The 27,788-nt window shown below is 36.2% G+C and overlaps 5 protein-coding genes across 5 annotated transcripts; 3 read left to right on the forward strand and 2 right to left on the reverse strand.

Moving 5' to 3' along the window:
- The first annotated feature begins 1,156 nt into the window (after positions 1-1,156).
- LOC147547590 (O-fucosyltransferase family protein) lies at positions 1,157-5,973 on the forward strand. The gene is made up of 11 exons (XM_086665926.1): positions 1,157-1,817; positions 2,115-2,165; positions 2,293-2,383; positions 2,796-2,872; positions 2,969-3,057; positions 3,312-3,431; positions 4,079-4,195; positions 4,307-4,450; positions 4,551-4,674; positions 4,805-4,996; positions 5,221-5,973. The coding sequence occupies exons 1-11, from the start codon at positions 1,485-1,487 to the stop codon at positions 5,578-5,580; spliced, it is 1,698 nt and encodes a 565-aa protein (XP_086522052.1). The 5' UTR covers positions 1,157-1,484; the 3' UTR covers positions 5,581-5,973.
- A 5,932-nt stretch (positions 5,974-11,905) lies between these two features.
- Positions 11,906-16,480, forward strand: LOC147547591 (Melibiase family protein). Its single transcript, XM_086667525.1, has 14 exons — positions 11,906-12,463; positions 12,769-12,928; positions 13,052-13,309; positions 13,390-13,564; positions 13,665-13,726; positions 13,862-14,025; positions 14,147-14,244; positions 14,539-14,597; positions 14,678-14,812; positions 14,893-15,128; positions 15,283-15,445; positions 15,575-15,650; positions 16,015-16,065; positions 16,174-16,480. Exons 1-14 carry the CDS (start codon positions 12,396-12,398, stop codon positions 16,395-16,397), a joined length of 1,929 nt encoding a protein of 642 aa, XP_086523651.1. The 5' UTR covers positions 11,906-12,395; the 3' UTR covers positions 16,398-16,480.
- A 217-nt stretch (positions 16,481-16,697) lies between these two features.
- On the reverse strand, positions 16,698-18,457 carry LOC147547592 (uncharacterized protein At2g29880-like). Its single transcript, XM_086667526.1, has 3 exons — positions 18,320-18,457; positions 17,451-17,786; positions 16,698-17,371 (listed from the first exon to the last, which is right to left on the reverse strand). The coding sequence occupies exons 2-3, from the start codon at positions 17,784-17,786 to the stop codon at positions 16,844-16,846; spliced, it is 864 nt and encodes a 287-aa protein (XP_086523652.1). The 5' UTR covers positions 18,320-18,457; the 3' UTR covers positions 16,698-16,843.
- Positions 18,458-19,431: 974 nt separating this feature from the next.
- Positions 19,432-21,577, forward strand: LOC147547593 (GDSL-like Lipase/Acylhydrolase superfamily protein). The gene is made up of 5 exons (XM_086667427.1): positions 19,432-19,996; positions 20,083-20,292; positions 20,384-20,550; positions 20,623-20,896; positions 21,196-21,577. Exons 1-5 carry the CDS (start codon positions 19,750-19,752, stop codon positions 21,438-21,440), a joined length of 1,143 nt encoding a protein of 380 aa, XP_086523553.1. The 5' UTR covers positions 19,432-19,749; the 3' UTR covers positions 21,441-21,577.
- Positions 21,578-22,040: 463 nt separating this feature from the next.
- LOC147547594 (Pseudouridine synthase family protein) lies at positions 22,041-25,914 on the reverse strand. Its single transcript, XM_086667426.1, has 9 exons — positions 24,820-25,914; positions 24,225-24,280; positions 24,063-24,145; positions 23,843-23,921; positions 23,582-23,692; positions 22,867-22,976; positions 22,654-22,737; positions 22,527-22,564; positions 22,041-22,337 (listed from the first exon to the last, which is right to left on the reverse strand). The coding sequence occupies exons 1-9, from the start codon at positions 25,814-25,816 to the stop codon at positions 22,267-22,269; spliced, it is 1,629 nt and encodes a 542-aa protein (XP_086523552.1). The 5' UTR covers positions 25,817-25,914; the 3' UTR covers positions 22,041-22,266.
- Between the last annotated feature and the right edge of the window lie 1,874 nt (positions 25,915-27,788).

The following is a 27,788-nucleotide window of genomic DNA, read 5'->3' on the forward strand; positions in this document are numbered from 1 at the left end:
TCGAGTCAAACACATTTTCGGCTTAAAAGCGAAGCTAACGAGCGACCTTAACTTGTGCAATCCATTAGCTTTGCTCAGTTCAGGCTAACCTACTGCTTGAGGCACTTGCTGGTGAAGCTAGGTGGTTAAGGTCCTACAACCTTCGACCCATTTATGCGCGAAGTGACCCAATGATTGTACCCTATACAGTTCAACTGCTTTACCGCTTACCATTATGTAAAGGGGGTACACGCTACAAAATGACCCTCTCATTTACACGTACTCACAATCTCTCACTTGATCCCTCTCTATTTCTCTTTTTGTGTTCAATCTCTTGTATTCCCTCAAAGCGAAACCTCTGCACGACACTCTCTCTTAGCAAAACCTATGCACGACGGTCACAGAGCGCGGAGCCTCTGACCTCTTAACTATCAATTTTCTCAGTTCACTTTCCCACGTATCAAACGGACCCTACAACAAGTGGGGGGAGGGGGCAGTAGGAAAATAACTCAGGGTTCGTTTGATACACGAGAAAATCGATTTTCAGCTCTTTATTAAGCCCAAAAACGTGAGAAAGTCAATTTGTCATGGTAAAAAAAAGTGTGAAAATAGCTTCATACTTTTTCCCGCTAAAGATATGACAAATTAGATTTCACACCCTCTCAAAGTCGCTCTCTTTCTCTCCTCACGTTTTCGACTTTCTCTCTAAACTCCCTAAATCCTCTCATATTAATTCATCTCTTCCTCCATCTAAATTCCTTACATTTCACCACAAGAAGATAACAATTAGGTCTCTAAACCAAATTTGAAATCCATGAACCAAATTCACCTTTTCCTTCATGAAAATAACAATTTCATCAACATAACAGATTCATCACTTTCCTTCAAAGAGAGATAGATAGAGAGAGAGAGAGAGAGATGAACCTGCTTTTGGATCCAAATGTTTTCAAATTAGGGTTCTTCTATTATTTCAACCTTCAAAGAATGAAACAATCAGATGTGAGAAATGGGGAGTTTCTCAGAAAGAAGAAAATGACAACATACATAATTTTAAAGGCACCTCCCAATCAAACTTATTATAAAAGCACCCCTTAAAAGGCCCAATTTATATATTACTTTCTAAAGACACCCATTGTCTTCCAACTCCTTATCGAATAGGTAAGATAATTTCACATGTGAAAAACTTGATTTTCTTTCCCATTAGAAAAAATGGGTTTCTTTCCCAAGAGAAAATGTGGTTTTCTTTCCCACGAGAAAAAAATGGTTTTCAAATCCAAATATTTTCACCCGTATCAAACATACCCTTGTTGAAATTTGGGTGTAAGTAGTAAATCTAAGGGACAAGAAAGCCAAATTATTCAACGTCATAAAATCACCGTCAAAAAAATGGTTGATCCAGTAAATTGAGCTCTCTCACACTACCCGGAGAGACAACCAGAAAAGAAAGTTCAGAGAGGAAGTCCGATTTGGACAAACCCAGAAAGTAGAGAGAGAGAGAAAGAGAGATGGCTACTTTCAGTCCGAAGAGAGCGATGGCGGAGTTGCGTCATTCATCTTCGATCGGAAGCCGCGCTTCATCATCTCCGTTAAAGAGAGAAGATGATACAGTTCCATTGATACCTGAAGACCGAACTGTTGATGATGACGATGATGATCGTCATTCCTCAAGAGAACATCGAGGAGATCGATCATTCTTATGGCATCATCTTCAATCTCTTGTTCCTCACTTTAGTGATGAATCTAGGTTTTCTCCACAAACCTCCAAGATCTCACTCTTTCTTCTCTCTATTATTCTTCTTGCTGGATTTATCTCCCTTCCTTCTATCTGGAATCGATTAGTAAGTTCTGCTTCTCTCTCTCTCTCTCTAAATTATGTGCCCTTTTCTACTTATATACATGAAAATTCCGATCCTTGATTCACTGAAATACTTCTTTGTGTCGAATTATCTTAAATTATGATTTTATTTCATCCTTCTTTGCAAAATTATAGGGATAATTAGTCATTTCATTTGCTTGTCGGTTCATAATATTTGAAGATCTGCTTCACTATGTTATTGGGAGAAACCCTAGTAATATTGCAATTCAAGATTGAACTTGTTCTAAAATCAATGACTAACTTCCCAAATTTGCTGTAGAATGCTCCTTACTTGTGCAAGAAAGATGGCATCACACTACATTGTCCCCATGTAAGTTACTGATGAATTCTTGGCTATCTGGAGCGATTTTTAGACATAAGATGCTCTTATTCGTCAAGAAAGAGTGTATTTCCTCAAGAAATCAATAAACTTAAAGAGATCTTCTCTATTTTTATAGGTCAAGGAGTCGCCTTCACTATGGGAGAATCCTCATTCTGCGACTACATCGTGGAAGCCGTGTGCTGAGCGCCGTGATGGTGGATTTTCAGGTCAGTCTTGAATTTTTTTGGGTCAACTTTGGTTTTTTCACAATTTTATGGTTCAGTTTTGATTTTCAAAATCTCAATAGGAAGGGAAATTAGGGTTTTAACTATTTGTGTATGGTGCTATCAACTTTTACTGGAACCTATCTTGTTGCAGTGCAACATATCGTTGTTTTCTAGTTCTGGGTGAATGGAGATAGCCTATGTGGTATTAAAAGAAGTTTATTGAAAGGGTCCACAGTCATGTTCTACTGACCCTTATTCTTAGACTTTATAAATGTTCCCTAACCTGCCTCGATGATGTTAGAAAATGTTCCTAGTTAGAGGTTACCATTATGACGTTAAAATCATTATGCAATATAACTTCTTTAATTTGTTATCAAGTTCCTTTTCTTAGCCAGTAGTTTGTACTATGCAGATCTTCCTCCTGAGAATGAAACAACTGGGTATATACTAATCCATGCCGAAGGAGGTCTAAATCAACAAAGAATAGCTGTATGTTCTGTCCTCATGTAACTTTTATACCCAGTTGTTTACTCATCATATGATAACATATCATCTGCACAATTTTTATGATATGTATTTGTGCAGATATGTAATGCTGTTGCTGTGGCCAAGATAATGAATGCAACCCTTATTTTGCCGCTGTTGAAGCAGGACCAGATATGGAAAGATCAGACGTGAGATAATTTTATATTAGTATCCACTTTCTTACATAATACTTTTAGTTGCCAACAATGTTCATCTCTCCATCTCAACATCTGTATCGATACCCTGTTTTTTTTCTCGTGAGGTTTTTTTCCTGCGTAAATGTTTGCCATTCTTGTAATGTTTCAATTTTGTTCTTCTAAACTTTTTTATATTTTTCGAGTTTGTCTTCATTCAGTGCCCGGTTCTGCTATTGCCTTCCATTGTTTAACTAATGCATCGACAGGAAATTCGAGGACATCTTTGATGTGGATCATTTCATTGACTACTTGAAGGATGATGTAAGAATTGTGCGGGACATCCCTGAGTGGTTTCCTGATAAATCAGAGCTATTCACAAGTATAAGGTTGGTACCTGGTTAGATTAAATTATTACAAATACTTATCTAATATGATCTAGTAGGAGCTTTCTTGACTTCATCTTTTACCTTCTATAATTGAATATAACTTTGCCTTGTGCTTGTGGTGATGTTACTGCTTTCTAGGAGCATCTGAGACTGTAGTCACCGATGGTGAAATAATTCAATTTAGAGTTACGATCGTAACCTAAGAAATAGAAAAAATGTCAACCTGCAGAAAACATGTTACTTGTCCAGCTGGTTTGTTGGCTTATATGACTGACATATCAGTGTCATTATCAGTCTCAGCTAGATCAATATCAATTTTGATTTTGTAAATTTTTTCCGAGAGTGATGGTTTAGTGCTTATACAATATGTGGGCAGTATATATTGTGATATCAACTACTTAGGTTGTAATCAGTAAATCACATTTCGAACTAATATTTTCCCTGACAACTCATAATTAAATTTCTCCCATCCATTTCGGTAACCATTTAGCTTTGCCAGTGGCTATATGTATACATCAGTCTAGTTCAACTACTAGATTACTAATTTGCACATGCAAAAGTTTCTGGTCACCATGATCATGTGAATTGTTGTTAAGAATATTAACTGAGTCAATTCTACTGGATAAATTTGTATTTACATGTGGCAGGCGCACAGTGAAGAACATCCCTAAATATGCTCCAGCACAGTTCTATATCGATAATGTGATGCCGAGAATTAAGGAAAAGAAGATAATGGCTCTTAAACCTTTTGTAGACCGTCTCGGGTAATTTGTGGATGTTATAGTTGTCTTCAACAATTGTGTGCTTTAGTGCTTATTCACTTGATTGTGGAAATTTAGTTTGACTCACTTAATTTCTCTATTTCAAATGCATAGGTATGATAATGTTCCGCAGGAAATCAATAGGCTTAGATGCCGAGTAAACTACCATGCCTTAAAATTCCTACCTGAGATTGAGCAAATGGCTGATCGGTTGGCATCAAGGATGAGGAATCGAACTGGTGGTTCAAATCCTTATATGTAAGTTTGTGACTGCCAACTTGCGATTACTTAAAAGTTAATTTACATCTTCTTGCGGTACCTTTATAATGTAATTGTACTTGGATCTCCTCTTTAACAGGGCACTTCATTTGAGGTTTGAGAAAGGAATGGTTGGTTTATCTTTCTGCGATTTTGTTGGGACGAGAGAGGAAAAGGCGAAAATGGCAGAATACAGGAAGAAGGAATGGCCTCGACGATATAAGGTGATTGAGCTGAGCTAGATTCACAGTATTGAGTGTCTGAGTCTGTTCTTGCTTCTTTCAACCAAAGACCATGTATTATATATCAACGTAACACATCCTTTTTCTGATGTTTACTCGGCAATTTCTACAGAATGGGTCCCACCTCTGGCAGTTAGCCCTGCAAAAGCGAAAGGAAGGACGGTGTCCCCTCGAGCCTGAGGAAGTAGCTGTGATCCTTCGGGCAATGGGATACCCCAAAGAAACTCAAATCTATGTTGCTTCTGGACAGGTTTATGGTGGACAAAACCGAATGGCACCACTTAGAAACATGTTTCCTAATCTGGTAAAAACACTTCTTTCATTTCTTTAGCTATAAAAATTTAGCAGACTTTAGAATAACATATAACTTTTGTATGCTTCATTCTAATGAGTTAACAAACTAGTACATAGCTTCTTTATGACGAGAATAGCCTTTTGGCTTTGTTAACTTGTTGCATAGACTTACAAGCTTATTTTGCCCTACTTTTGATTATTTTCATGGTTGATTTCCTGCTGTTGTTTTAACAGGTTACAAAGGAAGAACTGACGAGCAAAGAAGAGTTGGATGAGTTCAGGAAGCACGTCACAAGCTTGGCAGCTCTTGACTTCTTGGTGTGCTTGAAGTCAGACGTCTTCGTAATGACTCATGGAGGCAACTTCGCCAAGCTTATTATTGGGGCACGAAGATACATGGGCCATCAACATAAGTCAATAAAGCCCGACAAAGGGCTCATGTCCAAATCCTTTGGTGACCCTTACATGGGCTGGGCCACCTTTGTGGAAGATGTAGTTATAACACACCAAACAAGAACCGGCTTACCTGAAGCTACCTTCCCTAACTATGACCTCTGGGAGAATCCTCTCACTCCATGCATGTGTAAAGCTTGATCAACAACATGACTTATGCAAACGTTTCTAACAGATATTCAGCACATGAAGGAAACCTGTTTTCGCCAACAAATTGCGGACAACAGTTTCTAAACCAGAGACTGACGAAAGAATAAATCCGTCTCAAAGAGAAGTGTTTCCTCCAAGTCGCTAGCTCGACCAAGCCCTAAAGTGAAGCAAGTCTAGACTACAAGCCGTTGGGACTCCACATTTCATAACAGTCTGATGGTGGGTACGTTTTTTTTTCGCAGATAGGTTTTTAATTTTATTACATGTAGTTTTCTTTGAAGGGTTAGATGATATTGAGTGTGTATTATTTTATTATAATTATCATGTACAAATTTCTACATGACTTGGGAACTTCGTAGCCTATAAAGCTTCAATTTATGACTCTTGTTGCATCTCTAATAGAACAACTTATTACTCATTATGATCCAAAAGTGAAAGGTTAAATTTGTTAAGTTTCTTTGTGATTATCATTCATGACTTCTTTCAAACTGATGACAAAGAATAGCAACTCTAATGTGGTTGGAATCCTTAAAAATATAAAAACAAAGGGTTTATCTATCAAAGGTTACAGTCTGCTGGAAAATGATGCCAAAATCCAAAGTGAGCAGTAGAATTTTGCCCCAAGATATTGAGAGAGAAAATTTGGATAAAATTCGGTCGTTCATGTCAGAGTTCAGCCACGACATCAAGAGAGGAAAAATTTGGTTGAAAACCGGCTGCGGACTTTGCCCCAACACATTCAGAGAGAAAAGAAATTGGACAAAATTCGACCGTCTACACCGTATTCTAGTGCGATTCAAACTTAATTTTAGACGGGAGTAATATTTTTTTTTTTTGGTATATTATATGTCCCTCAACAAAGAAAAGAAAGCTGAGTGTTGAAAACTTTGTCATTTTGTCATTTTGTCATTTTGTCATTATTAGATACCAAAGGATAGAGATCATGGAATGATAGAGAGCATGATACATTAAACACCATTTACATTTAATATGGTAGTAGATTGGTAGGTGATGATGAGTCAGTAAAGTAATAAATCCAGTCAGGAAGCACCTAGCTGTCATTTACTCAAATTTAATGGAGGATGGGAGAATGAATGACTAACTTGATTACCATTTAGCTTGTGCTAAAGTAACCTACCTACTGATTGGTCTTCAAGGGTCCTCCAAATTTCAATATCCCTTCTAGATGTCCACCTGTAACACTGTGTCCTACGGGTGTGGTAGATCTTTTTTAACTAACATCTTTCAGACAAATGTCGCGATCAACTACGTCTCTTTGGTGCACGTATATCGAAGAGGCGCATATACCGAGTCGTTTATGCGTCGCGAAATTCATTTCTATACCAATCGACCATCATAAACGGACATGTAATTCGCGTTTGCTATGCAAATCACAGGTCTCTGTGTGATTCTAAATAGTCTAGAATGGACTTCGCGACGCATTTCTGTAGAAACCGTTGTGTTATTGTTGTTGTCATTGCTTTTGCCATCCAAAGTCCAAGCCTTATAATTATAGGTACAAGATACAATTTCTTACAAAACCCTCGCTATCGCACCCATATGACCTCAACCCTTGCTAAGTGTGGACTCACTCTTAAAACCCAAGGTCTAGATCAGTGGCGAAACCAGAAATTATTATGAGTGGGGGCACCTTTTTGTTACAGGTAATGAAAAAATTCCACAGTAAACGATCAAGCTAGAATCGAAAAGCAAATTCTTAACAAAATTTTATTTATAGTTTAGATATTCCGAGACAATTTTGATGTATAACAATCAATCTCTAATTTTCTCAATATGGATCTAAGATCTTTCCTCCAACTAGATTCCCAAAATATACTAAAATAAAAAACAAAGGAGGGGATGAAGAGATATCGTGAAGATTAAGAAGAACGATGCTAGATGATGAAGAAGTGATCGTAATGGGAGAAAAGATGAAGATTAAGTTTTCTTTCTAATAACATGTTTACAAGAACAAAAGTCTAAAAAAGACGATTTTGAATTTCAAATACAAATCACCGAAAAATAAGACAAAATCAAAATTAAGGTGGACGTTTAGAAAACTCATCATCTCTACGAGGCCATTTTATTTAGTTGGTCACTTTGAGGAGGTCAAAATTGAGTTATCTCAATTAATAAAAACTAATTTTAAGCCAAGCACGACCTTTATAATGTATTTTTAATATGTAGTCATCTTAAACCAAACAATAACTTCAACTAACTCAAGTAGTAGATATTTTAGAAAAAAAAAATTCTAGAAAAAATAATGTTGTGTGTGGGACTTGATCCCTTGACCTCAATATTGAAACATAATCACTTCACCAACTAAGCTAAGGAAGAATTGTGTGTGAAAAATGGAAAAAATATATATATATATATATATATATATATATATATATATATATATGTATCTAATATAGCGGCAAATGTCGCATAACATTAACGAGCCACGTTAGGGTCGTGGGGGGCCTGCGCCCCCACAGGCCCCTATTTGGGCTCGCCCTGGTCTAGATACTCTTTTAAGTAATGGTGATTATCGTTGTAAAAAAAAAAAAAAGGTAGTGGTGATTATCGAGCGAGGCTGACCCAATCTATCGGTTGGTGAGCCATGCCAACCAGGATTATATCTCAGTTCTCTAGGCCGAATTCGGATATGAGGATGAACACACGAACCCGACGAGTCACTATTCCAAACCTGGCATGGTAGGTTCGGGTTGAAGCTCAGACCAACCCTACCCGATGAATACTAGGATCTCTGAGCAACTATGGGGCTCACACAAATCCATGTAATCAAAGTTTTGATACCCATGTTTGCTTGGTATATTTATCTCTTAAAAATCCACACTGGATGACTGAGGGTAATGAATAGAGATTTCGAGGACATTTGTAGACAAAATATCTCGTAGACATCCATGAATATCTGTAAACATTGATGAACAAACCGTCAAATATTTATTATTTTCAAATTATTATTGTCTTATCACATGAAATAACATATTTTTACTCATATTTGACTTTCGTAGGCATCTCTGAATATCTGTAGACACTAATGCACAATGGTGGATATTTATTATTTCAATATTAACATTATTATCTTATGATATGAAATAACATATTTTTGTTAATATTTCACAAATATTTTTGGACTTTCTTAGACATCCGTGGATATCAAATAATATAATAACAATAGTATAATAACAATAGTATAATAAAAATATAAAAGTAGAATAATGTAGTAATATAATACTATAATATAATAGTAATAATAAAATAACATTGTAACAATATAATAGTACCTATGCAAAAAAAAAAATGTATAATAGTTAAATCGAGTTATTTCTTTTTTGACCTCCTACTTTGTAACCAACTTTTTTTTTGGCCATATTTTCCACAAATTCAATTTGACCTATTTTTTTTTAATGTAAATGCTATAACTACCCTTCTTATAAATATACTAGGGTATATCCCGTGCCCTAGGGCACGGACACTTGAGAGAGATTTTAATTAGTTAATATTTTATTGAAAGAGAGATTTTTATTAGTTATTATTTTTTTGAATTATTCTTGTGTTTATTTTCTCTTAAATTTGTTATTATTTTATTGAGAGAGAGATTTTAATTTCTTTTTTTAACCCTTGAAATTTATTTTAGTTATTATTTTTTTGAATTATTCTTGTGTTTATTTTCTCTTAAATTTATTTTTATTTTATTGAAAGAGAGAGAGATTTTAATTTCTTTTTTTAACCCTTGAAATTTATTTTGTTTCTTTTTTTCTTAAATTAGAATTCTTTTTTCTAAGAAAGAAAAGATATTATTTTTTAAATTGGTAACTTTATTTCTACGAAGGACTATATTTTAAATTTTGAGAAGGGCCTCTAGACAATATCCCTTATTAAAAAAAGGATGTTTGTCCCAGTCATCGTTTTCCCTTCTGTTTTATATAATAGATTTGTTATTATTTTATTGAGAGAGAGAGATTTTAATTTCTTTTTTTAACCCTTGAAATTTATTTTAGTTATTATTTTTTTGAATTATTCTTGTGTTTATTTTCTCTTAAATTTGTTATTATTTTATTGAGAGAGAGAGATTTTAATTTCTTTTTTTAACCCTTGAAATTTATTTTGTTTCTTTTTTTCTTAAATTAGAATTCTTTTTTCTAAGAAGGAAAAGATATTATTTTTTTAAATTGGTAACTTTATTTCTACGAAGGACTATATTTTAAATTTTGAGAAGGGCCTCTAGACAATATCCCTTATTAAAAAAGGATGTTTGTCCCAGTCATCGTTTTCCCTTCTGTTTTATATAATAGATGATTGAAATTTATTTTGTTTCTTTTTTTCTTAAATTAGTTATTTTATTTCTAAGAATGAAAAGATTATTGTTTTTTAAATAGGTAACTTTATTTCTACGAAGGACTATATTTTAAATTTTTAGAAGGGCTTCTAGACAATATGCATAATTAAATAAGGATGTTTGTCCCAGTCATCGTTTTCCCTTCTGTTTTATATAATAGATTTTTAGAATCAAATTAATTAGAAACATCTCTCTCCACCTCACCTATCTCTTTACCTCACAACTCTCTACCTCACCTCTCTCTCTCTCTCTCTCTCTCTCTCTCTCTCTCTCTCTCTCTCTCTCTCTCTCTCTCTCTCTCTCTCACCTCACCTCTCTCTACACCTCACCTCTCTCTCTCTCGCCTCACATCTCACTCCACCTTATATCTCTCTCTCACCTCACCTGTCTCTCTCCACCTCACCTCTCTCTTCTCCGACCTTCAAACACAAAAAATTTTCCTCTCATCTCTCTCTCTCTCAACACTCCGGCGAAGGGGAGAAGCTAGGGGCTGTGGCGAAGGGACTTCGGCGAAGGGACTCATCCCCTTCGCCGGAGCTTTAATGACGCAGCGAAAAACTCTGAAAAAACCTTAGATCTTCGTCTAAAGACTATAGAACCGAAACTAAGAAGATTTAAACTAAAATACTGAACTTGATAATATTAAATAAATAAAACAACTCCTAGATCCCCCCTTGTATAGACTTAGGATTTCCTTAACCTAATCAAACTCAAATAACAACTTCTAAGAAAATAAAACACTGGAACCCCAAAAATAAGAAAATACCTAAACTAAAACACTTACTAAAAATAGTAAAAAAAAACTATTAAAAGTCCGTTTTTGAGGATCGAAATGATGGAATTTGACCCGTAGCTTCGGTTCTGCCCGTTTTAGTCTGTCACTTTTATACTTGGCTGCATCAATTTCTTCCATATATTTTTCGGTCAATCTATATCATTTAGCGAGAGAGAGGAGGGAGAGAAGAAATGAGAGAGAGGGGGACAAGAAATTTTATTTTATTTTATGTTTGAAGGTCGTCGACCGGAAGTCTATCTCTCCACCTCACCTCTCTCTTCTTTGACGAAGGTCGCCGCCCGAAAATTTCTCCGCCCGGCGACCTTCGAACATAAAAAAAAATTCCTCTCATCTCTCTCTCTCTAAATACTCTGGGAGCCCCTGGTTTCCATACGAAACCAGACCAGACCAGATTTGGTTTTGTCTGGAAACCAGGGACTCCTCTACTTCATCAGAGCTTTAGAGAGAGAGAGAGAGAGATGAGGGAAAGAAGAAAGGAGAGAGAGAGAAGAAGAAGAAGAGAGAACTTTATTTTATGTTTGAAGGTCGTCGCCGGAAAATTTTTCGGTCGGCGACCTTCGTCGAGAAGAGAGAGGTGAGGTGGAGAGAGATATTTTCTAATTAATTTATTTTGAAAGTATATTTATAGGAAAGGTAGTTATGACATTTACACTAAAAAAGGGGGTCAAATTTGAATGTATGAAAAATAGGGAGTCAAAAAGGAAGGTGGTCACAAAGTACGGGGCAAAAAGGAAATACCTCTAGTTAATATAATAATATAGTAGGAGTAATATGTTAATTAATTATTGTTATTATTTTCCTTACCAATATGTCCACAAGTGTTTTCCATATTTGCAAAGACATTTTCTCTCAAAAAACTGTCAAATTTACACTAAAATGTCTACAAATGTTCATGAAACTCATTTTTCTTGAAACGTCTATGATTTCGTGTTCCGAACCATTAATAGAGACGTTGAGATACATTTAAAGTGTCTCAAACGAATAATGCAGACATCTCAGAACATACTGACACATTTGAAAGGTCTCAAACGAGTAACACAACACATACATTTCAGGATATTTAAAATGTCCCAAACGAATAACACAGAACCAATAACACGCAAATTGGAAATTGGTGAACCACTACCTCCTAAGGATAACTGGTGGACAAGATATACAGATTACCTGATCTCATAGTATGTGGCCTACTTTAACCACCATTAGAGCACAGACAAATTACTGAAACCACCATTTCTAACCCATCATCAATTGTTCATTCATAGTATAGCACATCAACCCTTATCTAATCTCTTTTTTTTTGTTGACAGGAATTATCTAATCTCTTTATACACTATTATATAAAATGACATTTTTGTGGGAAATTTACTTAATCATAATTTTTTTTAGGATTACCCACTGATTGTTTCATAATCAGGTTTTCTCAATACCTCAACTCCATTAAGCCATTAATGACAAATGATTACTCTGTGAAAGTGAAACTACCCACTACCAAAAGTTACAAAAGAAACCCAAAAATAAGTACCCTAAAAATTATTTTGTCATATTTAACAACTTATTTTGTCATATTTAAAAACTTTACCCATCTTCATTCATTTCATTGAAATCTAATATCAATTCATTTCCCAACTACCCAAACCCAAGAAATATTATTAGCAATCAACCATGAGAATTTTTCTTTTTAGTTCTTATTCATCACTACTACTACTCTTCTTCTCCATTATACTTCAAAGGTCTGTCATTTCTTTTCATTTCCACATTCTTAGTTCATATTCATAATCCTAGCTCTGTTTTTTCTTAATGGTCTTTTTTGTGGTGGAATTTAGAGTTTCTTTTCTTGATTAAGAATGGATAACAAATACCCACTTCTTAGAATTCTATCTTCTTTCTTGTTCTTGTTGATTTGGACTTGGAATAACTATACCCATTTGACTTGCCTTTCTTTTTTCTTTGTTTCTTGAATTTGTTCATGGAAACTTGATTGAATAATTTGTTGGTATAATGAGTTTAACAAGGAATTGACAAATACACATTTCAGGGAGCTAGTTGAAGCTGTAAATGAAAGGCAAGAAGAACAAGCTAACTTCCCTCCAAGAGGTTGGAACTCTTACGATTCCTTTTCATGGACAATCTCAGAGGAAGAATTCCTGCAAAATGCAGAAATCATCTCCGAACGCCTACTAGCTCATGGATATAAGGTTATAAACTTGAATTATAACCACAATTTAGTTTATGTGTAGCATTATGAAAGAAGATAAAATGTCAATTAGGTATAAGAAATTAAACTTTTTTTTTTTTCCGCTTTTCATTGTTTTCGGTAGTATGTTGTGGTGGATTACCTTTGGTATCGAAGAAAGGTCGAAGGTGCTTATACGAATTCACTAGGTTTCGATGTAATCGATGAATGGGGAAGGGTGATTCCCGACCCTGAAAGATGGCCGTCCTCCAAAGATGGGAAAGGATTCACTAAAGTAGCCGAGAAAGTGCATGCTATGGGATTGAAGTTTGGGATTCATGTTATGAGAGGAATAAGTACACAGGCAGTTAATGCTAATGCCCCAATCTTCGACACATTAAAGGTATAACTTTTGTATTCTTTTCTTGATTCCACATCCATTTTATCCGTATTTTCGACATAATAAAGGTATAATCTTGTTAGGGAGCTGCCTATGAGGAGTCTGGTCGAAAATGGCGAGCAAAAGATATTGGGCTGAGAGAACGGACGTGCGCGTGGATGTCACAAGGTTTCATGAGTGTCGATACCAAGTTGGAAGCTGGAAAAGCTTTCTTGAGGTCATTGTATCAACAATATGCCGAATGGGGTGTCGATTTTGGTAATCAAATACTTTTTGAAACTTACGTGTACCGTTGTACGTATATTTTTTCTTCTTCCCGACTAATCATATATAAGTTGATCGTTTCTCTTCTACACAGTGAAGCATGATTGTGTTTTTGGCGATGACTTGAGTATAGATGAGATAAGGGTAGTATCAGAGGTACATTGAGCAACCTAATTTTTTCGATATCATCTGCATTTTTTCCACTAAAGAACTTCATTTGAAAAGAAAAAAAATCGAAACAGTCATGAGGGTCGTTCAGAGTTCCGACTTATCTAAGCAAAAAATATGCAGGTTCTAGAGGAGCTTGACGAACCAATCTTGTATTCTCTCTCTCCTGGCACTAGTGTAACACCTGCCATGGCAGAGGATGTCAGTAATCTTGTGAATATGTATCGAATAACAGGAGACGATTGGGATCTATGGCACGACGTTGCAGCTCATTTCAACATAACAAGGTACCAAAAATTTTTCGGTTCAATTCGAGAGCTTCCCTGGAAGATTACTAGTTCGAGTTTTAAGTTTAATGTGGCTTTGACCTTAGCTTATGTAATGTCATTAAGGTTTCTTCTGCATTAGGGATTTTGCAGGTGCTAATATGATAGGAGCTGCAGGCTTGAAAGGAAAATCATGGCCTGATTCAGACATGCTTCCGTTGGGATGGCTTACCGATCCAGGTACTAGACTACGTGGTTTGTGTTATTTTTTTGTCTCAATCTGAGTCATCTGAGTCTGACATGTATTAGTGAGGGGCACAATAATCATTTCAGGCTACTTAATCAAAGGGCTCTTGGCTCAGGCTTACTTTGCGTCCGATTCAATGAGCCCAAAATTACTCAGACTCAGCCATTCAGACAAGCCAGACCCACCAGTCTGGTTTTGTATCTGAATTTGAAAAGACGAACTCCACTATCATATATTTTCAACGATTATCGTTCCATAATTTGATAGAGTTATTTCTTCTATACTAGGTTCAAATCAGGGTCCACACAGGAAAAGCAAACTGAACCTTGATGAGCAAAGAACACAGGTATGTAGAACTATACCGCAAATTGATTCTTGATATCGAACAGTTATGGTTTTCATTCTGATTAAACAATAAGCTAGCAGATGACTCTATGGTCTATGGCCAAGTCTCCTCTCATGTTTGGAGGGGATCTACGAAAGCTTGACAAAACTACGTACGATCTCATCACTGAACCTACCTTGCTCCAAATAAATTCATTTAGCACCAATAATATGCCGGTAACACATCCTCTCTTTGTTTTCGTTATTAGAAGAACGAAAAATCGAGAAAGACATGACATATTGATTGTTATTTTCAGTTTCCATCCATCACCGGAAGAACCGAGATAAGAAAATATAAAACAGACAATATTAGAAGGTCTGAAAGTCGGAAGGAAGATACTCATGTAATGAGTCTCACTAGCTGCAAGGATCATGAAACAAAAGGTTGGGTCATTGAAGATCCTGATCAAGAACTCGAACGGATTTGCTGGAATGTGAGAAGCAAACGTGAAAGACCATTTTGTTTGCACAAGAAAAAACCTCTATCGACATTGTATGGATGCTTTCTTCATCTTCCTTTAGAGGTTACGGGACGTGCCCTTACGGGCCGCCGCTTCGTAACCTCTCCTTCCTGCAAACAGCTCATACAAATTTCTGTCTAAAACTTTCTTGCTACCGTTAAATATGATCCAACCTCGCTAATGCAGAAATGGGGAGATGGTCTATGGACAGCAACGTAAAGGAAAAGTTCATCTGTTGGCGACAGGTTACAAAGGCGATTTATGCTTGGAAGCGTCTTCAACGTGGAAGCTAACTTCTCGAGAGCATCCAAGAAGTTCATTTTCCTCTTGTAGATGGCACGCCAACCAGGTAAGTTTCCTCTCATGTTATTCAAGATAATGAATCGGTCAACTTCTAGTGCGAATTTGATTACATTAACTACTTTTATGTCCCCGCATGATTTGAGGCACGTTAAACTGATTTCTTCGATATTAACAGATGTGGGAATTGAACCTTAACGGTACCCTAGTAAACAGTTATTCTGGTCTATGCGCAACTGTGAAGACAGTGAAAGGTGATGAATTTCTATTTTTTTTTTCCGATAAGTAAAGTTCTTGGTTCGAAAGGTATTCGACCTATATGTGTTCGGGTATTAGACCAAAAGTACTAGCCGTTATATGTCTGTTGGGGCAGAGGGCGGTATTTAGGTCAAATACCACCTAACTAGCCGCCGGAGCGGGGCTGGCCGACTACCTACCTGAAGCGCCCATTGAGGCAAGCTAGTCGTGCCTCTTACGGCCAGCTTCATGTCGAGTCACGAGCCATTCTGTAACGGGTTGTTTCTAGGCTGTTGTGACTCGTGACCTTCTGTGAAATACAAAAAAAAAGACCTTAACTTTTGAAACACTTCTAAAACAACCAACTGATCATTCGTGCAGCTAATGTCGATATTGGAGGAATTCGCTCTTGGATTGCTAGTGGAAGAGGAGGTTTATCCTTTTCCAATTCGCCAACTTCTCATTTCGGCTTTAACTAGAGCAATCAATATTTCTTTTTCCCTATTTCTTCTTTCTTATGACTTGTTCTTACTACTGCAGGAGATATATACGTCGCCTTTTTCAACCTAAGCTCAGAAAAAATGGTCATTTCTGCCCAAATATCAGACATCACAAACCGACTTCTTAACAAAAACTCGAAAAATGATTCATGCCAATACAGGGAAGTCTGGAGTAAGAAAGATTTTGGAGTAGCTATGGAACCAACAATATCAATGACTATAAATAGACATGGTTGTGCATTATTTGTCTTTAACTGTAACTGAGTATTTAACCTAATTTTTCTTCGATCCTCAGGGTCCTATTATTGTAATAAACATTTTATTTAAATCGCACAAGCAATTATATCCTTTTCCTTTTTTCGTACAGATGAGTTCTCGGTTTGTTTCAGTGAGGGGAATACAGAATTGAGTAAACACAGTTGAGTTTTCGGTTTGTTTCAGTGAGGGGAATACAGAATTGAGTAAACGAAAATAGCATTCCATATCTTGTTTCTACAACAAAAACTAGCACAAATCTACTTCAAATCGAATAAAACCATAAATTTTAATAAAACTGTGACGTCATTGTAGAAACACAAAAATAATATAATATAAAAAAAAATTTAGAAGCATAAACAGATAAATCGAAACGTTAGAAGTCTGGGAAGCACAAATTTACAAACTATAACATAAAAAGTATTAGCATAAACAAAATATAAACGTAAAAAGTCTCATTTGTGAAGCTGAGATAGAATCCACTTTTTGCGACTCTCGGGAGCCATCATGGCAAATACCATTTTTTGCTCAGGTGTTTTTATAAGTGTTGCTCCTTCCATTCTCATAGAGTCGTCCAAACCAGGAGTATCAAAAAGTGCTTTACACCAATCGTCTTTACTCGTTGAACTTTGAACAAGTTTTTCTAAACTCGAAGCCATTCTTTCACCAACATCATCATAATGTGTCCTTGCTCGTTTCCGCTCAATCCGTTCAATAGGTTGTTTACTCCTACTAAGTTGTTGCGATCTACAAGAACAATCCTCCCCAATTTTAGGGTCATCAGATTTGTCAAAGGGAGACTCACCAAGTGAACCGTCCAACTCAACATCAAAGTTGTCTTCGTTAATCCCTTGTAAACCATCAGCTGATGTTTCACATGCGTTTTCTCCAACAACATCAGACCCTTCAAAAATCATTTTCCAATCATTGTATTGAGAATATTTTTTACTCCGATAATCCTTATCCTTAGCATGAGGATGTTTCTACAATAAAATACTTAGGTCAATATTAAAATAAGAAATACCTCTTCTATTAATGAAATAGATTTTGATGCCAAATTACCTTAAAGTAATCATCCCAAACTTCTTGTGGAGCAGTGATCTTACTGGTAGTTGAATCCCAACTAAACCCAGAACACGAAGTCATTAAGTCTTTAACTTCTTTATACTTGCTTCTCCATTTCTTTATTTTATTGCTTACATGATTCACTGTTTTATTACCATTACATTTTTTATTTAAACTTGACACAACAACTGTTTCACAATACGTCTTTAAAATTCTGCCACCTTTACCGCGCATACCGTTCTTCATTGCATCAACAAGAAGTTGAAGTAGAACCTCATTCTCATATTCAGTCCATTTCGTATACTTTTGGTTTCCTTTCTTTTGTGAACTCATCTGAATCAAATAGAAACTTTAGTGAAACAAAGATTATGTGTGACTAGTAATAGTTCTAATCACTATCAACAAAAACTCATTCATTGCACAAAGTTAAGAACCATGAAAACAAAACAATTTACAGATACCAATGGAGAGAGAGATATGGTTCCCTCACCAATAAAGATGAGAATGTAATCCCATAGACAAAAATCAATAAAGAAACTAATGACATTGAGACTATTTGCTAAGACCCATTTAACTACCAAAAACTCACAAGAACCCCAAATTGAAGAATCAATAAGAAACCCATTTCTCTTTTTGTTTTGTGAGAGGGAAGGTTAGGGTTTTTTTTAAGTGGTGGATTGTACATTATTAAAATCAAATAGTCCACAAACCCATTATGTAGTTATTCATCAAGAATTGGAACATAAACAAAGAAAACATACAGATATTCAAAATCACATGATAATATATATACCAATAACCCAGAAACAAAAAACCCATGCTTTTAGAGAAAAGACAGCATATATATATGAGAGAGAGATAAATACCTAGGGATTGGGGTTTTCAGTGAAGATAGAAGATGGACTTGTATGTCCTGATTCTTCAGTTTTTGAGAGAGGGAGATGGTTGATGCTTGAGTGAGAGAGAGGGAAGTGAAACAATTAGGGATGTTTTATAGGGCCTCTATAGGCGCTCCATGTCTTCTTTATCCATCCAGAACTTGAAATCCACAAACAGGTAGCCCAGTTGGTTAGGAAGTTCAAATCAGGAGAATATTGAACTTGACTTATTATTAGTATAGATAACGTAATAAATTTGTCGGGTTTTAGGCCACTTTCATCTTGTTGGGCTTTAGGCCTCTTACATGGTTTAACTTAGGCGCTGATAGCTAGATCCCTTAATACTACGGACTGGTCATACCGAGTTTGACATCTTCTGTTGTGTTAGGTTTATATCATCTTTAAAGTAGAAAATAAGTATAGATTTGTCTACAAAGAGGTATACAAACATTTTAGGACCCAAGATACATTTTTTTTTTATGGGAAGCTAGAATTTTATATCATTGTTTATTCAGTTATGTTCGGCAGGCATGCCGGAATGGAAATGTCTTACCCTAAACAATAATATCGTAATGTGAATCGCAAACCCATCCACCCCCTTGTCTTTGAGACTCCCCCTTGAGGAAAAATAATCCTCCAAGGAATGCTATTCCGGCCCAAGCGCTTTGTTTTAAATGTGGTTCTTGCTAATCGCATTACATTTCTACGCACCGAATACTATTTTTAAAATGCCATTCCAAGAACTTATTACTACAAAACTTCTATTCAACCGTGGAGAAGATCGAACGAGTCCTCATGGTTGTGACATTCTGTAGCGGTTATGCGCTCCGGAACCAGCCTCTCAGTGGGCACATTCTGTTTTCCCAAAGTAACCATAACGGCTCCTTGTCTTCCTCAAATATATATTGTATTTCTATTTGTGTTGTGGAAGGAGGAATGAAGAAAAGTAACTTAACTGAAGCACTTATTATGAAACTGAAAAGTCATGCTTTTGGGTCAGGAATTTCTTTTGTCTAGCTAGTTTCTTCATTTTAGGTTTTTGGCTGTCAAATCTACCAACAAAATTCATATAAATCCAATCTCTTAAAGGTGGATTTTTCACTTTACACACTAGCAACTTAAAAGTAGAAAAAAACAGAGTACTACTAATAGCAAGTGTTTGGTGCATTTTGGATTATTACCATCAAACACTTTTCTTTGATTCAATTGAACCACATGTAAATCAAGAATTGAGACAACACCATTAACACTCACATGAATCATCATCTTCCTCCACTTTCAGTTCATGTATCAAGAGCACTACTAGTTCTTCAAGTAACTTCATATTAAATTTCAAAAATCCAAAAAGGGTTGTCATCAAAGTCCTACAAATTTGAAGGATATTATGAGTATAGAGTAGAATCTTGATTGTGATTATCATGGAGTTTATAAGGAAAGATTTGCTTTCTTGGTTCTTATTGATATTATGTGTTTTAACACTTGGAATCATGGTTACAGGTTTACCACCTTGTAATTATCCTGCTATTTATAACTTCGGCGACTCAAATTCCGATACTGGTGGTATGTCTGCCGCGTTTCAACCAGTCGCACCTCCTTACGGAGAGACATTTTTCGGTAAGCCAACCGGAAGGATATGTGACGGCCGTCTCATCATAGATTTCACAGGTAACTAACAATGCTTCTTGTTTTGTTTTAGTTTTTATACGCGTAGTGAGTTTGTACTTGATATATGTGTGGGTGCTTTTTCGCAGCCGAGCACTTGGGTTTGCCCTACTTAAGCGCGTATTTGGATTCAATCAATACAAACTTCCAGCACGGAGCAAATTTTGCTACTGGAGGATCTACTATTCGACCACAAAACAAAACATTTTCTGAAGGTGGTTTTAGTCCCTTTTCGCTCAATGTTCAGATTATGCAATTTGATCAATTCAAATCGCGTGTTACCGAACTTTACACACAAGGTAAATGCATGAGTTTTCACTACAAATTTCTAGCTCATTCGTAGTTCCCGCTGGACAAATGATTATTTACTTTTATGAATGTTCATTTCAGGAAAGAACCCTTGCCCAAATCTACCGAAACCCGAAGATTTTTCCAAATCTCTTTTTACTTTTGATATAGGACAAAACGATCTTGCTGCTGGGTTTCAAACTATGTCTGATACTCAAGTTCGAGCTTTGATCCCTGACATACTTGATCAATTCTCAATCGATTTACATGTAAGTAGTACTATTTCTAGTGTTAAAAAAGATAAAATCCGGACAGGTTTAACTAAGTGGGATGAATTATAGGGACTTTACCAACAAGGAGCAAGGACATTTTGGATACATAACACAGGTCCTATAGGTTGCTTGCCTACGTCGAGGACGTATTTCTTCGGTTCGGAGCCTGGATTTTATGATCAGAATGGATGTGTTAAGTCACATAACGATGTTGCTATCGAGTTCAATAAACAATTAAAGGAAAGAGTGATTGGTTTAAGAAAAGAACTCCAATATTCTGTTTTAACATATGTCGATGTCTATTCTGCAAAATATGAACTCATTAGCAACACCAAGATGCACGGTACGGGCAATTTTACTCTAGTACACATTCTATGTTCCATAAGACTAAGGCGATGCTTGTTTTTCCCCTATCCGCTTGTCGTAGTATGACTTGTTTGAATCTGAGTCTCTTGAGTCTGGGCTTTTTTGGGCAGCCGTTTCAGATTATTTTAGAGAAAGGGTTCTTCATTCAAACGGTCTGGCTCGAATGGACCCAAAACAAACCAAAGTCATCCTTTAAGACGAGTCAGGCGCACGAGTCAGAGAAGGCTAACATGTTTTTTGAGACGAATGGGTACCTATTGTTTTTGTTTGCTGCAGGATTTGTTGATCCGATGCAGATATGTTGTGGGCATCACGAGGAGGGATACCATGTTTGGTGTGGACAGAAGATTAATATAAACGGTACCGATGTTTATGGTGGTTCTTGTGGAAATCCGTCGACTTATGTCAGTTGGGACGGCGTTCATTATTCTCAGGCTGCTAATCAATGGATTGCAAATCACATTCTCAACGGCGCGCTCTCAGACCCACCACACCCAATCACTGAAGCCTGTTACAAGTAGCCCTGACGAGTACTTGAATGACAATGATCCATCTAACTAGATACCTTAGTTATATTATGTAATAATGTTAGTGTTTCAAGCGAAAGTTCTTACTTTGCTTCTCTTTATGTCAATGGAAATGTTAATGTTTTCACTAAGACCAGTTTATTGAAAGTCTCGTGGATGGTATGTGATGATCATGACGATCTTTCGTATCTGTCTAAGTCTCAAGTTTCAGCATCGATCTCTGACATACTTAATAAATTTTCTGCAGCTGTACATATAAGAAGTACAATTTTTTAGGGTTAGGAATATCGGATTTTGGACATGTTTAACTAACTGGGATGAATTGCAGGAACAATACCAACAAGGAGCCGGTCATTTTGGATACACAACACAGGTCCGATAGGTTGCTTGCCTTTGGCGCTAACATATTTCTTCCTTTTAGATTGAATTATGTCAGACCCAGGTAGACCCATATGGCCATAACCAATCCAGTCAGCCATTTAGACGAGTCAGATAAAAAACAAACATTCTGAATCAGAATGGCTGAAATCTGACTTGGATCGAGGGAAGTTTCAAACCTGAAATAAATTTGATAGTAATCAAATCCCGACTCGGTTACAAACCAATGGCTGATTTATTGAATAACACAAATTGTTTCTTACATAGTCTCATTTTTGTTTAAATCAAGTATACAATTAAAAGCAGAACAAGTCTACAAAAAGAGATGATGATGATGAATTAGTTTGTGCCTGACTAGTCTTTCTTCTTCTTTGGGCAGTTTGGTTGTGACTCAAAATGTACTTCGACACACAAAAAGCATAACAAATCTACAAAAGAGCATCTAGAAATAGCCTTTCGTTATCGCTTGTTTTAGTTCTTGGAAATCCCATGCATCATCGGCTGCATATTCTCCTGTAAAGAAAAAAAACCAATCAAATTCTATCGACTATCGAGTAGAAATCGAAAGAAATGTTGCTTCAATCTTGAAGTGCAAGCCGAATACAAGAATGGACCAGCATTAAGCTTTTCTCTTTGTTACTAGTTCTTGGAAAACTGAAAGTTGAAATGCCATTACGATTCTTGAGAAGGAAGAGGAATTACCGATTGAATCTCTTCGAAGAGCAGTTAAATGAGCACAACTACAAACAAATTACAATCATAAGTAATTTGTTTCCGGAAAGTTTATCATAAAGTTTAATAAGATCGTATTTGTTCAACAATAGAATACCTGCCAAGAGCTTTTCCTAGATCTGCACAAAGGGATCGAATATATGTCCCTTTTGAGCAGGTAACACGGAATATCAAATTTTGTCTGCAAATACAAAACATAGAGTTAAATCCAGGCTAAAGAAGCAAGCTGATTATAACCTTCTTCGACAATAAAATTTCACATTCTCGTACTCTCTTATGATCGAGTGAGAATATAAAATCAAACTGATACCTGTCATTTAAGCTGCGTTCAATATCAAACTCAAAAATGGAGATTCGTCTAGGTGAGAGCTCAACTGTTTCTCCTCTTCTTGCTTTCTCATACATCTTTTCACCTCCCACCTATATATAACATACAAGAAGAAACCAAACCCATAACACATGCATATATACTGTTATGACGAAGAACAAGCAAACTGAGAGAAACAATAATGAAAATAAACAATTACACAAACACAAGATATTTACGTGGTTTGGTTGGCGAGACCTACTCCATTACGAACAATGAGGCGATGATTTTTACCAGAAATGAAGAAATAGAGTACAGAGAATTTTCAAGGGTCTCTCGTATCTTTAGATCACTAAAAACCCTAGCACTCAGCCGCCTCTAACTTTCACCCTAAACCGAAAATGAGTACACCCTTTAAATTGATAACAACCCGTTATAAGATTAGGGAAAACATAAGTACGGGTAGGGAATCAGGATAAAGTTTAGGGACTGCTTTTGCAGGTCAGAAACCGGGTTAGCGATCGACCCATATTGAAGGCACTTGCAACACATTCGTTAGTTCTTAAAGAGTTCCACCTGATATGTTTTCAGCAGATAATGAATTCAAATTTAGCCCTTCATCCTTCCAGTAATTGCATTTAGAATATGAAAACTATATATCACCATAGAGCGATATCAGTTCTCATCATAATACTATATAAAATAATAGAAAACTTACTTTAATGGCAGAAAACATTGGAGGTACTTGCCAAATCTCCCCACAGAACGATGAAGCAATTTTTTTTATCTCTTCATCTTTAATGTGCTCCCACGGCTCACGCTGAATGACCTAAAGGAAGACATGCAATAAAACATCAAACATTTAACTCATTGTGTGGACAAAATAAATACGAAAAAAACAAAACAAATGATCTTTTTTTAAAGTAAAATAGATAAAAAATACGGGGTGGAAGTCGTTGGTCGGAATCAGTTAACACACCGGTGAATCGGCATCCCATGTCGAAGTAGCTTCTCCTAATCGAAAAACTCCACTATAACCTTTGGTCATACCTTGATAGCTGCAGCAATTACAACTTAGAGTTATAACACTTGACATTTACATGGCTATGGTCGCAGCAGAATACTTTTGTAAAGATTTTCGGAGAATAATGGTTGATTAGAAATAGGTTATAAAGTCGAACTAGATTATAGTAACATACTTATCTACCACCTTAGTAGCTTTACCAACACAAACAATCAACAAACCAGTAGCCATTGGATCAAGAGTACCAGCATGTCCAACCTGCAACTATAACTTTTTAGAGAGAAGAAACTTTAAACTCAATGCAATAAAACCATGAAAACTCCAACTACTACAGCACCTTCTGCACTTTGACTAGACGCCGTAGCTTTCCACAAACCGTAAATGAAGTCCATCCTACAACAATACTATCCTCTAATCAATAACTCAATTAGCTAGATGATGATAAATGCAAGACAACTTAGTAAGTAAACAGCATATAAGAAGTAACATTCATATAGGTGGATTATAATAAGATTAGTGAACCAAGTTAGAGCACATAAATGATAAAAACACCAACTGAACTGCCGAATAACTCTTCTTCATATAGGCGGATTATAATAAGAATCCCCTTCCTTTCATGATTTCTTCTTCATATAGATAGATATAGGATCTATATGGCAATTACTTAGAAGTACATTTTGTGCAACAACCCTTCCCATCTGATAGAAAAGGATCCCATGATCCTGAACCGATCTTACAAGTTTGTCTATGAAGAGCGGATCTAATTGTATTAGTGTCTAGAATGATTTCTTTTGTGTAATACTAATTGATAGGGCCTCATTGGTAAGTGTTACAAGATCTCGTGCATTGAACCCATGGTTAAGGCCCGGCCTACGCTAGTATGGAACATTTTCTTAATACCAATAAGAAAGCAAAAAAAGGAAAAATCTAACCTTTGGGTTTGTTCACTAAGACAACAGTTCCATTAGGACTGTCCCATCTAGGCGGTAACTCGGTCTTCCTGGTCAATAAATATGGCTCCATACTTGCAATTTTATCAGCCTTACTTGGTACTTTCTTCAAGCACTTAAAGAGCTCTAATACTTTCTTCTCTGAAACATCTTTAACTGAACCAACTTCTTCCACATCCTTCTTTCCTTCTCCTTCTTCATCAAAAAAGACTAACCCTTTATCACCTTCTTCTTCATTAGCAACAACAACAGCTTTCTCTCTCTTCTTATTCTTCTCTCCATTCTTACTACTACTACTTTTAATCACATTTCCCTTCTTTGTCTCCCCTGGCTCAACAAATGCTTTGTCAAGACATTGATCAGGAAAAAACTTCTTTTCTAATTGATACACCATTTTATAATGCTTATCTTTCTCCCATGGATAAGCAAACGCATCATAAAAATACAATTCTTCTTCTCTTTTATGAAGTCTTGGAAAATCAACAACTTCTTGTTTCAATTCAACAAACTTATCTTCATGAGGTCGATTATCATCATCAGAATCAGACCCATACATTCTTTTCCTTCTCTTGTTATAATACTTCCTCTTAGACTTATCCATCTCCCCATCACCCATATTTTCTTCTGAACCTTCTAATTCATTACTTGTTTCTCTTTCTGAAAATTTTCGATCGACCCATTGTTCCAAACTCGAAGATGAATCATGGGTATCATCTGTTTTTGATTTATTGGGTTTAGGAAATCTCTGATGGCGGTGAGGGGAAGGAGAAGGTGTAGAAGCAGGTCGAGAAATTATGAGGTCGAATTGAAGAGGATAAGGAGTTGAAGTAGTGGAGAAAGAAAGAGAAGAAGAAGGAATTGCTAATCTTCTTTTGAAAAGGCTTAATCTTGAAGAAGCTAGTAGAGAGAGTGTTCTTGAAGACGCCATGAATTTAGGATGAAAGATTAGCTGAGAAATTGGAGATAGAGATTTCGCCATTTTCGCAACTGAGAGAACGAGAAGTTTCAAAATGACGATAATATCCTTACTTATTTACTGAAAATGGGCCTCGAGTCACGACCATATTGTTAGAGATACCTAACGGTTCTTGACACTAGAACTGGCCTTTTGGTGATTACTTGGGTCCATGGTAAATTATTAGCCGGCTACCCAGGGCACTAGCTAGGGTGGCCCGGTTAATGGCCATCGGAATCGCCGCCCGAGCAAACCATCGATGATACGGTTGAAGCAATACATAATTATGATACATTAATGATAGTATGCCCGACACGTCAGCCGGCCGAGATTTGGCCGGGAGAAGTACGGGGCATACAATCACGGCTGATTATGATATCTATAGGTGAAAAGTCATAATGTGTAAAGATTTATAAGAAACATTAGGGTGAGCAATGGGAACCATTTGGTTTCTTTGACAAATCTAACAATGTTTTGCTCGATTCGGCTTCCCTGGAAAACCTATCAATCGATTTCAATTTCGTTTTGCTACATCGTGGGTTTCTATGTATAATCTGTGCCCTGACAATTCTTAAACACATTTCACAGGGATGTGCATATACTTTAACACAATTTCCTTTACTAGAATGTTTGAATATATTATGCACCTAACGTTTTCTAAAAACTCAAACCAAACGAATCGAACTACATATATATACTAAGTGTCCACTGCGCCTATTGTAGCAAAATAAAATTCAAAATTCAAAATTCAAAACAGGGTCGAAGACTCGATTTTAATTTTTTTTTAATCTAAAAAGACAAATTATATTTTTTTGTTAAAAACCCAAAATTTAATTTGTTTTTTTGTTAAAATCTCAAATATTTGTGTTTTGTTTGGTTGAAAATCCAATATTTTTTTCAAAACTGTTGCAAGGTGTTGTAAGTTGTTGGAACGCGTTACAAATTAAAAATTGATTGATCATTTTTTACAAAACTAAAAATTTTATAACGAGTTTTAACCAAAATTTTCTATTGGTTAATAAGGAGATTTTATGCCCCCCTGTTTTGTTTAAAGGGCCCCTCTAGAAAAAGGCACTCTCCATTCTCTAGTTTGACCTAACGGTAAAGTTAACGCCGTTAGGTCAAAATTATTCAAACTAAGAAAAAGTTCTTTGACTTATTAAAAGCCCCACTCCTCTTTCATCTTCTCTGAAAAATCTATCACCTCTATCACTGCCACCATTTTCATTTTCATCTCTCTCGTTCTATCTCTAGTTCTCTCTTTCTCCCTCTTTTCATCTTCATCTCTTCCTCATAACCCTAGGTTTAGTTTTTTTTTCTATTCTTTGAAACTACAGTATTTAAATACTTGAATCTACTGATTAACAACACAAGGAAGAAGATTTGTGGACCTTATTTGGAAGCATTTCGTCTAGAAGCGAGTGAAACCAAACGAGGAATAAAACCCCAAGTGAGTTTTCCGGTCGCACTAGACCGAAAAGCTACTGGTGGCAAATACGATGGGCTCGAGCCGTAAATGTTTCATAATTCGCCATGAGCCCACCGAAAATTTGGCAAGTAGCACCAGTAGCTATTGGACAAATTTTCGGTGGGCTCAGGGCGAATTATGTAACGGTGGGCTCGACCCGAATTATGTAACGTTTCACGGTGGGGCTTAGGGCGAATTATGCAACATTTTACGGTGAGCTCGATCCATAAATATTGCATAATTCGGTCTGAGCCCACCGAAAATTGGGTCAGTAGTTCGGTTTCATCTTCTTCTTCTTCTGTTTATCTTCCCTCTCTCTGTAAAATCACCACCGCCATTTTCATCTCTCTCTCATTCTCTCTCGACTTGTCATCTTCATCTCTGCCTCTTTCATCTTCCTCAAACCCTAGGTTTAGTTTTTGAAAGTTTGGTTATCACCAAAGTGGGAGAAGATGAATGTTTACAGATTTGAGTTTTGGAGAGATTTAGGGTTGAGATATGTAGATTGCTAATCTGGGTGATATACAC

The sequence above is a fragment of the Eschscholzia californica genome, unplaced genomic scaffold, assembly GCF_041429995.1.
Source record: "Eschscholzia californica isolate CP2 unplaced genomic scaffold, dmEscCali1.0.p SCAF_3, whole genome shotgun sequence".
Taxonomy (NCBI): Eukaryota; Viridiplantae; Streptophyta; class Magnoliopsida; order Ranunculales; family Papaveraceae; genus Eschscholzia; species Eschscholzia californica.

Bases quoted from the DNA above. Each gene is read 5' to 3' on its own strand.
- LOC147547590 (XM_086665926.1), top strand. From the start codon at position 1,485: ATGGCTACTTTCAGTCCGAAGAGAGCGATGGCGGAGTTGCGTCATTCA. The intron at 2,384-2,795 runs GTCAGTCTTGAA...TGTACTATGCAG, and splicing joins CCGTGATGGTGGATTTTCAG to ATCTTCCTCCTGAGAATGAA. The intron at 4,451-4,550 runs GTAAGTTTGTGA...CCTCTTTAACAG, and splicing joins GGTGGTTCAAATCCTTATAT to GGCACTTCATTTGAGGTTTG.
- LOC147547591 (XM_086667525.1), top strand. From the start codon at position 12,396: ATGAGAATTTTTCTTTTTAGTTCTTATTCATCACTACTACTACTCTTC. The intron at 13,310-13,389 runs GTATAACTTTTG...TAATCTTGTTAG, and splicing joins CAATCTTCGACACATTAAAG to GGAGCTGCCTATGAGGAGTC. The intron at 13,727-13,861 runs GTACATTGAGCA...AAAAATATGCAG, and splicing joins AGATAAGGGTAGTATCAGAG to GTTCTAGAGGAGCTTGACGA.
- LOC147547592 (XM_086667526.1), bottom strand. From the start codon at position 17,786: ATGAGTTCACAAAAGAAAGGAAACCAAAAGTATACGAAATGGACTGAA. The intron at 17,372-17,450 runs GTAATTTGGCAT...ATTTTATTGTAG, and splicing joins TTTGGGATGATTACTTTAAG to AAACATCCTCATGCTAAGGA.
- LOC147547593 (XM_086667427.1), top strand. From the start codon at position 19,750: ATGGAGTTTATAAGGAAAGATTTGCTTTCTTGGTTCTTATTGATATTA. The intron at 20,293-20,383 runs GTAAATGCATGA...TGTTCATTTCAG, and splicing joins TACCGAACTTTACACACAAG to GAAAGAACCCTTGCCCAAAT. The intron at 20,551-20,622 runs GTAAGTAGTACT...GATGAATTATAG, and splicing joins AATTCTCAATCGATTTACAT to GGACTTTACCAACAAGGAGC.
- LOC147547594 (XM_086667426.1), bottom strand. From the start codon at position 25,816: ATGGCGAAATCTCTATCTCCAATTTCTCAGCTAATCTTTCATCCTAAA. The intron at 24,281-24,819 runs GTTAGATTTTTC...GTATTGTTGTAG, and splicing joins CTTAGTGAACAAACCCAAAG to GATGGACTTCATTTACGGTT. The intron at 22,977-23,581 runs GTAAGTTTTCTA...TGTTATATATAG, and splicing joins CAATGTTTTCTGCCATTAAA to GTGGGAGGTGAAAAGATGTA.